The sequence below is a fragment of the Notolepis coatsorum genome (assembly GCF_963971535.1).
Source record: "Notolepis coatsorum genome assembly, chromosome: 20".
Taxonomy (NCBI): Eukaryota; Metazoa; Chordata; class Actinopteri; order Aulopiformes; family Paralepididae; genus Notolepis; species Notolepis coatsorum.
This window is the reverse complement of record NC_140184.1, coordinates 9,592,118-9,608,613: the sequence shown is the minus strand read 5'-3', so window position 1 is coordinate 9,608,613 and position 16,496 is coordinate 9,592,118. Positions and strand designations below refer to the sequence as shown.

Below are 16,496 nucleotides of genomic sequence, written 5' to 3'. Positions count from 1 at the left end.
GTACTGGTTATCAGGATATAGGAGATGCTGGGATATTATTTATTTATATAATATTTATTACTTATTTATTTATTTATTTATGTATACATGATCAACTCCAGGCAATACTATAATATACCTGCTGATCTGCTGAGTTTTGGAATTGATATTTGATTTGATTGTATCTTATAATATTTGATTATTTGTGTTCACGTACCTGTTGTCATCTGTGACTGTATGCATCTGGCTGCCATGGCGATTGAATCTATACTCTCTGAAGTGTGTTTGCCCTCAGCTGGCTGTGCCTTGTGTGACGGGTCACCTGCTTCACTCAGACCTCAGCTTTTATACCAGAAAATTGTAGGCTATGTCGTTGCATTATACCAGCTTTATAGGCTATCAACAAGAAATGTTACTTTTACTCCTTAATTATATCTCGAGGCAAGCTCTCATTTGAAACGATGTCGAAGGAAATACAGCACATAATAAATACAGAAATAAAAACAAGAAAGTCAATAAAAAAAAAATAAAAAAAAACAATTAAAATCGACTGCAGACCATGGGGTGAAATGGCTGGTCACTGCGGATTTAAATTGGCAAAGGGATACTAATGTATTGAGTTACATTAGCAGGGCATTCCACGTGTCGGGACACAAGCTGAAAGCAGATTACCCAAGTTCAGTGCAAACCCTGGGGGTCTGAAGTGTAACAAGCCAATCACTGGAGCGAGATAAGGTCCAGAGGTCAAGTCATATAAGGGGGACGATCTCAATGACTTTATATAGAAACAGAAGCCAGTGAAAATCACGTCTCTCTGCTAGAGAGGAGAGGACCACCCAACCTTATTGTATAGGATATACAGTGAGTACTATAACTATCACCAGAGATAAATCTGAGGGCTGAGTGACATACAGAAATCCAGGGGCTTAAGGGTGGAAGCTCCAGCATGTATTAATCACATCTCCGTCCATAATCCAAGACTATAGAAAAACGTCTTCAACAACTCTCTCTCTCTCTCTGCTATAATCATTGGGAAGCTGGTTCTTCTGATCCTGTAATAAGAAATGTTTTTGCTATGAGTGATTACCGTAGAGTAGACATCAGACGAATGTAGGTCTCTTCATAATGATAAATGCTTATTACCACATTATTCCCCTGCTGTGCATAATAACGGATGAATATCACTGATGCTGCCTTGTTCTCATTAGGATCGGTTTAGTTTCCAACCCTCAACATCCCACGTAAAGCACTTTGTGTGTCTTGTTCTCAATTTGAGAACATCGGCGGCTGGTGTATGTAAGTAAATAAAAGATTCGAACGAGAGAGAGAGAGAGAGAGAGGAGGGGAAAGAAGAGATGTGTGCTATAATAGTCGAGTTAGACAATAATCTGCTCTGTTCCTGTTGCTGCTATTGTTCCATTCAACTGTAGTGTTCCGCGTGTGGCCACGTGTTTTTATAATTTCCATTTGATCTAAATATGTATAAGCTCCCATCGTGCCTATCGCCTTACGTTGGCCTCTATCGCAATGTCTATTTGTCAGATAGGGTACCGAGAGCGCAAATCGGAGAGCCCAGTTTGTTGATCCGCCCGCCCCTCTCAGACACGTTGCTCTGGGAGAGGCTGCACGGGGGAGAGAGGCTCCACGGCGCTGCGCTCCACTCCAACACCATCCAGCTCCTGGCAGGACGCGCGGAGCCACGGCCGGGCTGGGTGTCCTGACTCCTGGGTTCACCGCGGAGTGAAGGAAGAGCTGTTACCTTCTGGTAAGTGACTGATGGTGATAGCTTGTGGTGGTGATGATGATAATATGATCAACACAAGAGGACATGATGACTGAGGAGAGCACACGGGCGATGCGGTGCGCTATACTCTGCGCGCGTCCTGCCATGCGTTGCGCGGTCCTCCAGGTCCAGCCAGGTCCAGGTCCAACACCACAGAGACGCGCTTCTTTAGGATTCGGACGAATTATTTTGTTATTTTTTAGCGGTGGCATTTAATAAATCCCAACACACCTTGTGTTGTCGAGAAGGATGGGGTTGATTCAGGTGAGGTAAACGATCTAGAGAAGGCATTAAAATATCATCAGTCGGTTACATTGTTTCAGTCATGTGTTGTCTTGATTATTAAATGATGCAATTGAACCCAGCAGTTCATTGTGCCGCTATACGTTTGATATAGTTAGGTAATACCTCTGGGGTGACTGGTGGTGTATAGCAGGAGATAAATGACATGTTTCTAATAAATACACCGGGTATATCCACTAGATTCGTTAATGGACATAACTAGTTGTTATATAATAAACGAGAGCTTATATACTCATTCAACCTTGGTGTCTGTACTGTTATAAATACATACTCTGGGACATACGGCAGTGTTTATAATAACACTATGTCCCAGACACTGCAAGGTTGCATGAGTGTCTGTGTTATAAACAAAATAGCCGGAAAGGTGAAAACAATTGTCACATCATATTTCCTTGTGTGTCTGAAAACATAAAGTCAAAACAGGTTTCAAAACAACATTCAGATGATCGGAATAGAACAAGGGGAATTATTTCCCCCGATTGGACAAACTAAATTCAGGGGGTGGAGTTTTGACCAACCAGGAGAGGAGTTGGTGACATGGGCGGCACCCCTGCTGCTGCGACGCGCAGCTCGGGACACTAGGCGCGTGTGTCTTGTCATCTCGTTCCCTGTGTGAAGCTTTGGGCTCTATATTAACCCTTGCACTGTCTTTTAATTTTTATTACAATATTATTACATCATTTTTATTAGTGAGCTAATAGCTGTTCGCTATCAAACTTATTCTACCTGTTCGCTGATTAACTTGTTTTCTTTTTTTACCTGTTCACACACTACTGTCAAACTTACATTTGAACACAAAGAATAAATCATAACGTTGGCATCCATACAGAAAGTAAACGTAACTAGATATGACTTCGGTGCCTCCCTGCGTCGATCTGTGAGCGAACCTACCCAGTAGCAGAAAAAGGCACGACACATTAAAGGTAAGAGCGAGTGTATAGGTAACCATATCATTATCTATTCATTACAACAGGACTTGCACTACATTTTAGTTTTAGCATTTTGTACTTTTCTTTGTATGTTTGGTCTTTATTCTTTTAACTTTTTACTGTATGAAGCACCTTCTCAGGGGGTTCATACAGAACCAAGCATTTCACTGTACAATGTACCTCTAGTCCTTATATATGTGACAATGAAAATAAAACACAACTTGAATTAGGTCGTATATTATAACTATACCTTCTCACTTTGCTCACACATGTGTACATACATGTGAACTGCCAGGCAAAGTGAAACAGGTCCATGTGGATTTCCCCCCATTACATAATCTTAAACGACCTGCTCGTTCGGTAAGAGGTTGTGGGGTAAATGAAGCTATTGTTCTGTTGTGAATATTAAACAGGAGCCGTATTGCCATATACTGTTAGCCTATATTCAAGCGATGATTATCAGGCATATTATTACTGTTTGAATTTTAATTACATAATTTTACAAGGTCAAAACATGTGCCATGAGTTCTCAAACACCATAACATGCATTTTTATTTTGTTTTGTGAAATGTTTTAGCTTATTCGTGAAATTGAAGCTTTAATTGAAAACCATCATGTCCAAGATGATTTTTGGCAATATGTTTATGTATGAGGTTAGAGCTGGCCTTATTGGTCCAGACAGAGGAAGTGGGTTCTCCTTAGTGGGGAAAACCCGATCTAAAATAGGATTCACTGTTATTTCTATAATATTGTACATCTCATTTTAAATTTGTGAAGATGAGAAAGTCTATCCTTTAATATCAGAGACTAACACTAACACTGGAGCTGCTCAGTGAATACTGGAATCTACTGATGACAGTACTCATGGACCATGAGTCATGGTGACTTTACTGGAAGGGATGACAGAACTCATGGTGACTTTACTGGAAGCTATGGATGGCAGAACTCATGGTGACTTTACTGGAAGCTATAGGGATGGCAGAACTCATGGTGACTTTACTGGAAGCTATGGATGGCAGAACTCATGGTGACTTTACTGGAAGCTATAGGGATGGCAGAACTCATGGTGACTTTACTGGAATCTATGGATGGCAGAACTCATGGTGACTTTACTGGAATCTATGGATGGCAGAACTCATGGTGACTTTACTGGAATCTATGGATGGCAGAACTCATGGTGACTTTACTGGAAGCTATGGGGATGGCAGAACTCATGGTGACTTTACTGGAAGCTATAGATGGCAGTACTCATGGTGACTTTACTGGAAACTATGGGGATGGCAGTACTCATGGTGACTTTACTGGAAGCTATGGATGGCAGTACTCATGGTGACTTTACTGGAAGCTATGGATGGCAGAACTCATGGTGACTTTACTGGAAGCTATGGGGATGGCAGAACTCATGGTGACTTTACTGGAAGCTATAGGGATGGCAGAACTCATGGTGACTTTACTGGAAGCTATAGGGATGGCAGAACTCATGGTGACTTTACTGGAAGCTATGGATGGCAGAACTCATGGTGACTTTACTGGAAGCTATAGGGATGGCAGAACTCATGGTGACTTTACTGGAAGGGATGACAGAACTCATGGTGACTTTACTGGAAGCTATGGGGATGGCAGTACTCATGGTGACTTTACTGGAAGCTATGGATGGCAGAACTCATGGTGACTTTACTGGAATCTATGGATGGCAGAACTCATGGTGACTTTACTGGAATCTATGGATGGCAGTACTCATGGTGACTTTACTGGAATCTATGGATGGCAGAACTCATGGTGACTTTACTGGAATCTAGGTTCACCTTCATTATATCTGACTCAGAGCTGTAAGGCTTAAATAAAACTAATGTTAATGTAATTGCTTAAACAAAAATGAACAAAGTTGGTAAATAATTCAATGCCAATGGGCCAGCTCCAAAAAGGTGTCCCTTGATGACATCACAAATTAAAGTTTTGATGCTGTGATTTCCAATTTAGGGAGACAATTGTCTTAAGATGTTGACTTAACTGTCCAACATCATTGGAATAGCTCATTAATGTATCCTGTTTTAGGGTGGATTTTCCCTTTTAATGTGTGGCTGTTTAAATCTAACAAGACATGCAGAGTGGGCTTTTATACAAGAGACTATCCAAACACACAAGGGCTACAATACAGAATATGTTTTTATGTAGTATTAGCAAAATGGGGAAGGTTTCACTGCAGTGCACATACTGGACAGTTCAGGTCTTTATTTCTGGTGCATATCAAGATATTATATAACGATTCGATGCTATAATATAGACTAACGTTTCAATGGTATAATATAGACTAACGTTTCAATGGTATAATATAGACTAACGTTTCAATGGTATAATATAGACTAACGTTTCAATGGTATAATATAGACTAACATTTCAATGGTATAATATAGATGAGCGTTTCAATGGTATAATATAGACTAACATTTCAATGGTATAATATAGATGAGCGTTTCAATGGTATAATATAGACCAGCGGTTCCCAAACTTTTTTGGCCGTGCACCCCCTGTCACCTCCCGACCTAGCTCGCCCCCAATGGGTTTCTGTTAGAAAAAATTGTTGCTGGTCTCCGTGCACAGATTAAATTTTTTATTTTATCTCTTCCCATGGCGACTATGGATAGGGAATTTCTTTATTTAATTAAAATGTTCACGACAATACTCTGCCAGCATGTTTAATATCCATAATACTAAAGGTTTGACTAAGATTTGTATGAAATTATATTGTAAAAAAAAAAAAAAAAAATTTTTACCACCATTAGCCTTTTCATGTCACGCACCACCTAGAGGGCGCTCGCGCACCACAAGGGGTGCGCGCACCACAGTTTGGGAACCACTGAGACTAATGTTTCAATGGTATAACATTTCAATGGTATAATATAGATGAACATTTCAATGGTATAATATAGACTAATGTTTCAATGGTATAATATAGACTAATGTTTAAATGGTATAATATAGATGAATATTTCAATGGTATAATATAGTATAATATAATAATATATATATATTTTTTTAAGAGTCACCTTTTATTTTACAAAAGGTGATGTTTGGTGAAAGTTAGATTTGCACTTTATTAATCCCAATAGGGAAATTCATTCTTGTTTGATGATCAAGAGGCACCTTTTATTTGTTTTAAGTGAAGTTTGGTGAAAAAGCAAGTTATTTCACTATTAATCCCAATAGGGATGGGTACCGTTCACATTTGAACCGATACGGTACCGGTACCTGTGAATCGATACCGGTACCCAACGGTACCCCTTTTCGGTACTTTAGTCTCTAAAAATGTAATCTACCTACATCAGCTGTGAAAAAAAAATCCAAACTTCAAATAACTACACTTTCGACCGTTTTCGGCTTGCCATTGCCCCGACTGTTTTGTTGTTGAATCAAGTCAAATCCTAGGTAAGCGTATTGTAGAGGAGCCAAGGCTATATATTTAGGTTATTGTATTATATGAATGTTTATATGTTTATTTTTATAACCTTACATTGAAACAGCATTAGGAATATTGCTTGGATTTAGATAAAGTCATTGAACCGTATTATTTGTCATAATAGAACATGCTAGAACATTCGTGATGTCACAGTATGATGTCATAGTCAAACATTCTAGAACATTTGTGATGTCACAGTATGATGTCATAATGGAACATTCTAGAGCAGTGGTTCTCAAACTGTGGTACGTGTACCACTAGTGGTACATGGTGGTACTGCTGGTGGTACTTGAAAACATTTCCAAAAAAGCAACATTTTTTTTTTTTTTTTTTTTTTTAGTCAGGCCACTGGACTTAGAAGCAGGCCAGGCCAGTGTTTCTGGTTGCGGCGGCGCGATAGTTAGATAATCTAAGTGGGGAACAACCAGGAGATCACTGTGACAGAGAGTAATGCAGTCTAAACAGTCATAAATCTTTAATTCAACTTCAGCCCTGATCATAACCATTAATTTTTAGATTTTTTTGTAATTGCTGCTAATCATTGACACATGCCTAGCCTGTAATAATCCCCCCAGAAAAATTTACTTTGCATTTAATATATTGAAAATAATTTACTTTTTGTGTGTGTTTTTTTTTAACAATAATTTGTGATGCCATCTCACAAACTGGCATTTAAAGGGTAAACATTCAAAAATGTATTGAATATGTGTTTTCTTTTCTTTTTTACAATAATTTGTGATGCCCATCACAAACACTGGCATTTAAAGGGTAAAAATTCAAATATTCCTGCACCAGAATGCAGGAAATAAAGTTTTTGTAACAAAATAATTGTGTGTGTGTGTGTGTGTGTGTGTGTGTGTGTGTGTGTGTGTGTGTGTGTGTGTGTGTGTGTGTGTGTGTGTGTGTGTGTGTGTGTGTGTGTGTGTGTGTGAGAGAGAATGACGGACAATTGCTTGCTGTGTGAGAGAGAGAGAATTAAGTACATTTGCTGAAATACAGTTGTTCTTAATTTTCTCACTTGCTATGTGAGAATGTTAGTTATTATGTTCTCAATGCACCTTGCATTGTATGAGTTGTGTGGAAGCGTTTGCTAGTTCTAGTGCTATCCCTTTGTACATTGTGGCTGTGTCTGACAAAAGTTAACAATAAATAATGGTATTAGGAATACATTTGCCTCCTGTGTGAACTGTGCATAGCTGAATAGACTGTATTTTAACGCCGGTCATATGGTGGTACTTGGAGAGCCAGCTACGTTCTCAGGTGGTACTTGGTGTAAAAAGTTTGAGAACCACTGTTCTAGAGCATTCGTGATGTCACAGTATGATGTCATAAGCAAACATTCTAGAACATTTGTGTATTCTCTCTGAAGAGCTCATTGTGCATCTTGAAACAGTGCTGAGCACTACTGAACAGATAGACTAAACAACATAGATTGAAGCCTGCATTTCTAGACCAGGGTGCCTTGCCTACCGTTTTGCTGTAGAAAGAGCCGGCAAGTTGATTTACGGCTTTCAGGTGTGGAGGAATTTTCATGTGTCGGTGGTGATTTTGGAGACTGGGAAAATAGTTTTCTTACCTTGTAGTAGTGACGTGAATATTTAGGAAAATAGCTTTAGAATTACTTCTGTAAAGAAAGACTTTGCTGTGGAAGAGAAATAAACCATTTGGATATCTGTGTGGACCTTATTTTTCTTTATCAACGAACGTACTACTCACGAGTAAGCAACTTTAACCAGTAGAGTGGAACGTCGGCCCTGATACGTATATTGTGCGTGTGAGCGTTGACATTTTATTTTTAGGCCATATCGCCCAGCCCTTTATTAAACCGTGTCTCCCTTGTTCGCAGGTCCGCAATGTTTTCCGCTGGGTAGTTAGGAGACTCGCAAGCCCAGGATGTCGACCTCGGACTCAGATTACTCCATTGACTGGCTCGCCAGCGATGAGGACGACTATGACAGCCCGGAGAGACTAAGCCCTCAACACAAAGACACACAGACACCACCATCGTCCACCACGTCCCCGAGGGAATCTCCTCCTCAAACCATCCACTCTGGACCTATCGAGAGGAACCACCACCACGACTGTGAATCCAAAGACGGGGAGCGCCGGCTCTCGGGGGGAGACGGGGACCCCACCGCCGGCGCCGCCCAGGGGTGCACCGCTGTCGGACAGCACGCACCTCCCTGGGCCTTCTGGACTACTTCTGAGGGCGCAGCTGCCGGGAAGCTTCGTCAGACGAAGAAAAGAGCGCACAGCCCCGGCTCGGAAGGACACTGTGTTAGACCCACACCGGAGGACACTGAAAAAGAACAGTTTTGTCGAAAGGTGAGTGCCGTCCTCCTCTTGCGATGCGTTCCGTTCGCTCCGACTTGATGCGCCGTCAACACGGGCCGTGAGAACCTGAGCTGTCTTCAGCGAGTGACCGCATCCCTCCCTCCTCTCTCTGCTCTGGCCCTCTGTATAGTTTAATGTTACCATGTGGGATATCTGTCTGATCCCATACCAGGCTAAAATACTGATACTAGTATGGGATATCTGTCTGATACCAGGTTAAACTACTTATACTAGTATGGGATATCTGTCTGATACCAGGTTAAACTACTTATACTAGTATGGGATATCTGTCTGATATCAGGCTAAAATACTGATACTAGTATCATGGGATAATATCTGTCTGATACCGGGCTAAAATACTGATACAAACTCAGCAAGACCGACGGCTTCTCAGTTACAGTGGGTGACAATATTGTCACAAGGAAAGATGAAATTACCTACCTGGGTTCCATCCTAGAGGCAAATCTTTCCTGTAACAAAATGGCAACCAATGTAATAAAAAAAAAAGTCAACCAACTAACTAGATTCTTGTACCGGATCTCCTCTCTGGTAAACAAGAACACCCTGAAGACTCTGGCAGGAGCACTCATTCAAGGGTACTACGACTATGCTTGCACCTCATGGTACCAAAGCACCTCAAAGGCGCTAAAAACAAGATTACAAACATCACAAAACAAACTGGTCAGACTACTACTTGACCTTACCCCTAGAACCCACCTCACCCCTGCCCACCTTGACAACCTAGGATGGCTTAGAGTAGACGACAGAGTACAGCAACTTGCAATGGGCCTGGTCTACAAGATACACTATACGACTAAGGTACCCATGTACATGTCAAAATACTTCCCAAAGGTCAGTGAATACCACGACCACAACACCAGAGGAAGCTCAACAAATCATGTTAAATAAACCCAGATTCGGCTCAAACAAGGGACTAAACACATTTCGCAATTATGCCACATCAATGTGGAACGTCCTACCCAAAGCTGTAAAGGAATGTGAATCCCTACCCACATTCAAAACCGCTCTTAACACTTTGAGTGCCGACGACGTGTATTGTCGTTTGATTTTTTTATTAGCGTTCTGAATTCATATTTCATCAACCGAGTCTCCCGTTGGTACAGCAGACCCTCTAGGAGCTCAGATGGGAAAAAACCGCCCCCTATCGTCTATCCCTGTGTAACTGCAGGTCAGTCGATTATACTGGGAGATCCCTGTGGGGGTGGCCAACTGGCTCCATTGTGCTGGCGAGCCGTCTGATGATGAGGGATCTGATCGCGAGTTGGAAAGCAGCCTGGAATATATATTTACAGCAGCCAATAATCAATAAATAAACGCGATCGATATTTGGAATGGCGATCAGGAATTGGAATAATCTTTTTGGAGAACATCTGATCTAAGGTAAGGAGTCTATGTTACCAGTTTTAGGATAATCAGACCTGTATTCACTGAGATATCAGCATGTGCCGTGTGTGTGTGTGTGTGATCTTGAGGAAATGGATAATAGATTTTTCAGCCCGCCTCTATAGCGTGCATAAGTACACATATACTATCGATAATCTAGCGTTTATTTGAAAACGATTCATAAATAGGCCGACAAATGACAACGTGTCTAGTGTATTCGAGAATATTCCAATAAATGCCGTTTATGGGGGAATCTTTCAATTTTCCGGAAATTTTCGAGAGAACGATAGCTTTTAGAAATGCTATAAAAAGGATATGAACCGATTAAAAAACAATCCGTTTCGACAATGTTGACTGCAAACAAGTCATTGATAAGCGATGGGCAGATTAGTCACATAGCCATAATTTAAAACATAGATTATGCGTTTTTAACGCTAACATTGAAGTGGATTCAACGGGGTAAAAAGGTAAACAAGGCCGGCACTGATAGTGTTAAAGAGCACCTACGGGAGGCTGCAATTCGAAACTGGCCACCGTAAATGTCCAAACCCCCCACCCCCTCCTAATAGACAGTCTCCTCCCCACCGCATGTATATTTCTCTCCCACCCACCCACCCCCACCAAATGTACAGTCTCCTCCCCACCGTATGTATATTTCTCTCCCACCCACCCACCCCCTCCTAATGTACAGGCCCCCCCCATCATATGTATATACTCTGTCAGGATCTATGGGTAACAGTACTGTATATTTGAATACCGTTTATGTCACAAATGTATCAGTACTAAATACCTGTATGTCCCTATGCCATAAATGTCATGTATGTTGTGTATGTCATAAATGTCAATATGAATTGAAAATGGGGGACCCTGATGTAAACAAGACAAACGTCTTTCTCTGCTCTGCATCCCCTTAACAATTGTGTGTATTGAGCCGTACTGTATTGTACCCATTCTGCAATCTGTAGATTGCAGAATGGGTACAATACAGTACGGCTCAATACACACAATTGTTAAATAAAGTTTTCATTCATTCATTCATTCATACTAGAATGGGACATCTGTCTGATACCAGGCTAAAATACTGATACTGGTATGGGACATCCGTCTGATACCAGGCTAAAATACTGATACTGGTATGGGACATCTGTCTGATACCAGGCTAAAATACTGATACTGGTATTGTTACAATGCTTCCCTTTTCCCCGACCTGATCTGCTGTCAACACCGGGTGTGAGAAACTGAGCTGACACTAACAGTGAGTGACCACATCCCTCCCTACTCTGGCCCTCGGTTAGAGTTTAACGTCACTGGTGGGGCGCTCAGAACAGAAGCCCCAGTAGAGACTTGCAAAGTCAGGCTCACATGTCACGGTGCGAAGGCTACAGTACAACAGCTCGCTCAGCCACGGGCGAGGCCGTTGATTGGTATCCGTTTCTCCATTAGCTTCTGTCAGCTTTTAATGGGAGCCTCTTGTCGGAGGGCCTGTGGACATTTACTTTCATTGTTAGCATCAAGCTAATGGCATCAACACAACAGCGGGACTAAAACGGACAATCGGTCATTCCGGACACAAATCAATAAGCCGCCGCTGATGAATTGAGAACTTCCACTGAGTTATATGTGTAGTTGATTTGTAGCACTATTATGCTGTTTTGGGCCATGCACTCCATAAAGGTCTACATGTATTGTACACACATACACACATTATGTCCTAGCCATTACTCAGTTAACCGCGGCCTGGCTGACTACACAACTTACGCAATCAGTTCTAGTGGTGGCGGAAACAACAGAGTTGTATGACGGCCTGCGGTACTTAAGTGCCTATTTGGTGTAGTAGTGACACCATGAGTGGCTAAACCGAATGATGTGTTCCCTCCCTACAGCGCGCAGAGCTGCGGTGTTACATCCAGCCTCTGTCCTCCATCCTGCGAGGTCTGACATCAGGGAGGTACTCACAGCGTAAGTATACCCTGTGGTAGGGATGCACTGCTTATTATGGGATATCTGTCTGATACCAGGCTAAAATACTAGTATGGGAAATCTGTCTCATACCAGGCTAAAATACTGATACTAGTGTGAGATATCTGTCTCATACCAGGCTGAAATACTGATACTAGTGTGAGATATCTGTCTCATACCAGGCTGAAATACTGATACTAGTGTGAGATATCTGTCTCATACCAGGCTGAAATACTGATACTAGTATGGGATATCGGTCTGATACCAGGCTAAAATACTGATACTAGTATGAGATATCGGTCTGATACCAGGCTAAAATACTGATACTAGTGTGAGATATCGGTCTGATACCAGGCTAAAATACTGATACTAGTATGAGATATCGGTCTGATACCAGGCTAAAATACTGATACTAGTATGAGATATCGGTCTGATACCAGGCTAAAATACTGATACTAGTATGAGATATCGGTCTGATACCAGGCTAAAATACTGATACTAGTATGAGATATTGGTCTGATACCAGGCTAAAACACTCATACTAGTATGAGATATATGTCTGATACCAGGCCAAAACAGGGTGTCAGAATCAGAGAATTTCCCCAATAATAAAATCCAATACCAAGAACCAGGTGTAATATGTCAGAAATCAAAGCAAAGTGACCTGATTGTCTGCATTCTCACAGAAGCATGTCAGACCTTTCTAACGGTGAACAATTGATCATCTCATTTAATTAAACCCAGTGGCTCCAAACTAAACGGTCGCAGTCTATATACCGCTCGGCAGAATTAATGCACCGGATCTGCACTCGGTATCGGCTGCTGATACGAAAGTATTCTGAATCGGTATTAGTGGTGAAAAAGGGTGCGTTGCTACCCTCTAATCCCAGCTCTCCGATAAAGCTGTTCTATCCCTTCATTTACTGCTGGCTAGTCTTAAGGTTCTACTACCAGTGCACACGCACACGCCGTGCCCACAGACAGACAGACAGACAGACAGACAGACAGACAGACAGACAGACAGACAGACAGACAGACAGACAGACAGACAGACAGACAGACAGACACATTGCAATATATATAATCTTTTTGTTAATTTAGTAGATTGAAGAAATGTTGCACTGGCACAAGCTGCACATTACACTGGCACATGGCACATTACACTGGCACATGGCACATTACACTGGCATGCTGCACATTACACTGGCACGCTGCACATTACACTGGCACATGGCACATTACACTGGCACGCTGCACATTACACTGGCACGCTGCACATTACACTGGCACGCTGCACATTACACTGGCACATGGCACATTACACTGGCACGCTGCACATTACACTGGCACATGGCACATTACACTGGCACGCTGCACATTACACTGGCACATGGCACATTACACTGGCATGCTGCACATTACACTGGCACGCTGCACATTACACTGGCACGCTGCACATTACACTGGCACGCTGCACATTACACTGGCACGCTGCACATTACACTGGCACGCTGCACATTACACTGGCACGCTGCACATTACACTGGCACGCTGCACATTACACTGGCACGCTGCATATTACACTGGCACGCTGCACATTACACTGGCACGTTGCACATTACACTGGCACACTGCACATTACACTGGCATGCTGCACATTACACTGGCACATGGCACATTACACTGGCACGCTGCACATTACACTGGCACGCTGCACATTACACTGGCATGCTGCACATTACACTGGCACGCTGCACATTACACTGGCACGCTGCACATTACACTGGCACGCTGCACATTACACTGGCACGCTGCACATTACACTGGCACGTTGCACATTACACTGGCACGCTGCACATTACACTGGCACGTTGCACATTACACTGGCACGTTGCACATTACACTGGCACGCTGCACATTACACTGGCATGCTGCACATTACACTGGCACGCTGCACATTACACTGGCACGCTGCACATTACACTGGCACGCTGCACATTACACTGGCATGCTGCACATTACACTGGCACATTACACTGGCACATGGCACATTACATTGGCACGCTGCACATTACACTGGCACATTGCACATTACACTGGCACATTGCACATTACACTGGCACACTGAACATTACACTGGCACGCTGCACATTACACTGGCACATTGCACATTACACTGGCACATGGCACATTACACTGGCACGCTGCACATTACACTGGCATGCTGCACATTACACTGGCACATGGCACATTACACTGGCACGCTGCACATTACACTGGCACGCTGCACATTACACTGGCACATTACACTGGCACATGGCACATTACATTGGCACGCTGCACATTACACTGGCACGCTGCACATTACACTGGCACACGCTGCACATTACACTGGCACATTGCACATTACACTGGCACACTGAACATTACACTGGCACACTGAACATTACACTGGCACGCTGCACATTACACTGGCACGCTGCACATTACACTGGCATGCTGCACATTACACTGGCACGCTGCACATTACACTGGCACGCTGCACATTACACTGGCACGCTGCACATTACACTGGCATGCTGCACATTACACTGGCACGCTGCACATTACACTGGCACACGGCACATTACACTGGCACGCTGCACATTACACTGGCACGCTGCACATTACACTGGCACGCTGCACATTACACTGGCATGCTGCACATTACACTGGCACGCTGCACATTACACTGGCACATGGCACATTACACTGGCACGCTGCACATTACACTGGCACGCTGCACATTACACTGGCACACGGCACATTACACTGGCACGCTGCACATTACACTGGCATGCTGCACATTACACTGGCACGCTGCACATTACACTGGCACACGGCACATTACACTGGCATGCTGCACATTACACTGGCATGCTGCACATTACACTGGCACACGGCACATTACACTGGCACGCTGCATATTACACTGGCATGCTGCACATTACACTGGCACGTTGCACATTACACTGGCACAAGCTGCACATTACACTGGCACGCTGCACATTACACTGGCACGCTGCACATTACACTGGCACGCTGCACATTACACTGGCACATGGCACATTACACTGGCACATGGCACATTACACTGGCACACGGCACATTACACTGGCACGTTGCACATTACACTGGCACGCTGCACATTACACTGGCACGCTGCACATTACACTGGCACGCTGCACATTACACTGGCACGCTGCACATTACACTGGCACGCTGCACATTACACTGGCACACGGCACATTACACTGGCACGCTGTACATTACACTGGCACGCTGCACATTACACTGGCATGCTGCACATTACACTGGCACGCTGCACATTACACTGGCATGCTGCACATTACACTGGCACGCTGCACATTACACTGGCACGCTGCACATTACACTGGCACAAGCTGCACATTACACTGGCATGCTGCACATTACACTGGCACATGGCACATTACACTGGCACGCTGCACATTACACTGGCATGCTGCACATTACACTGGCACGCTGCACATTACACTGGCACGCTGCACATTACACTGGCACGCTGCACATTACACTGGCACATGGCACATTACACTGGCACACGGCACATTACACTGGCACGCTGCACATTACACTGGCACGCTGCACATTACACTGGCACAAGCTGCACATTACACTGGCACGCTGCACATTACACTGGCACATGGCACATTACACTGGCACGCTGCACATTACACTGGCACGCTGCACATTACACTGGCATGCTGCACATTACACTGGCATGCTGCACATTACACTGGCACATGGCACATTACACTGGCACGCTGCACATTACACTGGCACGCTGCACATTACACTGGCATGCTGCACATTACACTGGCACGCTGCACATTACACTGGCATGCTGCACATTACACTGGCATGCTGCACATTACACTGGCACGCTGCACATTACACTGGCATGCTGCACATTACACTGGCACATGGCACATTACACTGGCACGCTGCACATTACACTGGCACATGGCACATTACACTGGCACACGGCACATTACACTGGCACGCTGCACATTACACTGGCACGCTGCACATTACACTGGCACGCTGCACATTACACTGGCACGCTGCACATTACACTGGCATGCTGCACATTACACTGGCACGCTGCACATTACACTGGCACATGGCACATTACACTGGCACGCTGCACATTACACTGGCATGCTGCACATTACACTGGCACGCTGCACATTACACTGGCACATGGCACATTACACTGGCACGCTGCACATTACACTGGCATGCTGCACATTACACTGGCACGCTG

General features: G+C 43.6%; 1 protein-coding gene across 5 annotated transcripts in view; it reads left to right on the top strand.

The window, feature by feature from the left end:
• The first annotated feature begins 1,603 nt into the window (after positions 1-1,603).
• Positions 1,604-16,496, top strand: part of LOC311247153 (uncharacterized protein) — a 29,580-nt gene continuing 14,687 nt past the window's right edge. For 2 of the 5 annotated variants that reach the window (XM_084337479.1, XM_084337475.1), the window contains exons 1-3: positions 1,604-1,744; positions 8,298-8,776; positions 12,073-12,148. In XM_084337479.1, coding sequence (XP_084193605.1) covers positions 8,345-8,776; positions 12,073-12,148 — 508 coding nt within the window. In that variant the 5' untranslated portion in view covers positions 1,604-1,744; positions 8,298-8,344. Of the gene's footprint in view, positions 1,745-1,956; positions 2,027-2,854; positions 2,989-8,115; positions 8,170-8,297; positions 8,777-12,072; positions 12,149-16,496 lie in introns of those variants that run through there. The other 3 variants (XM_084337476.1, XM_084337477.1, XM_084337478.1) reach the window with 3 other exon arrangements.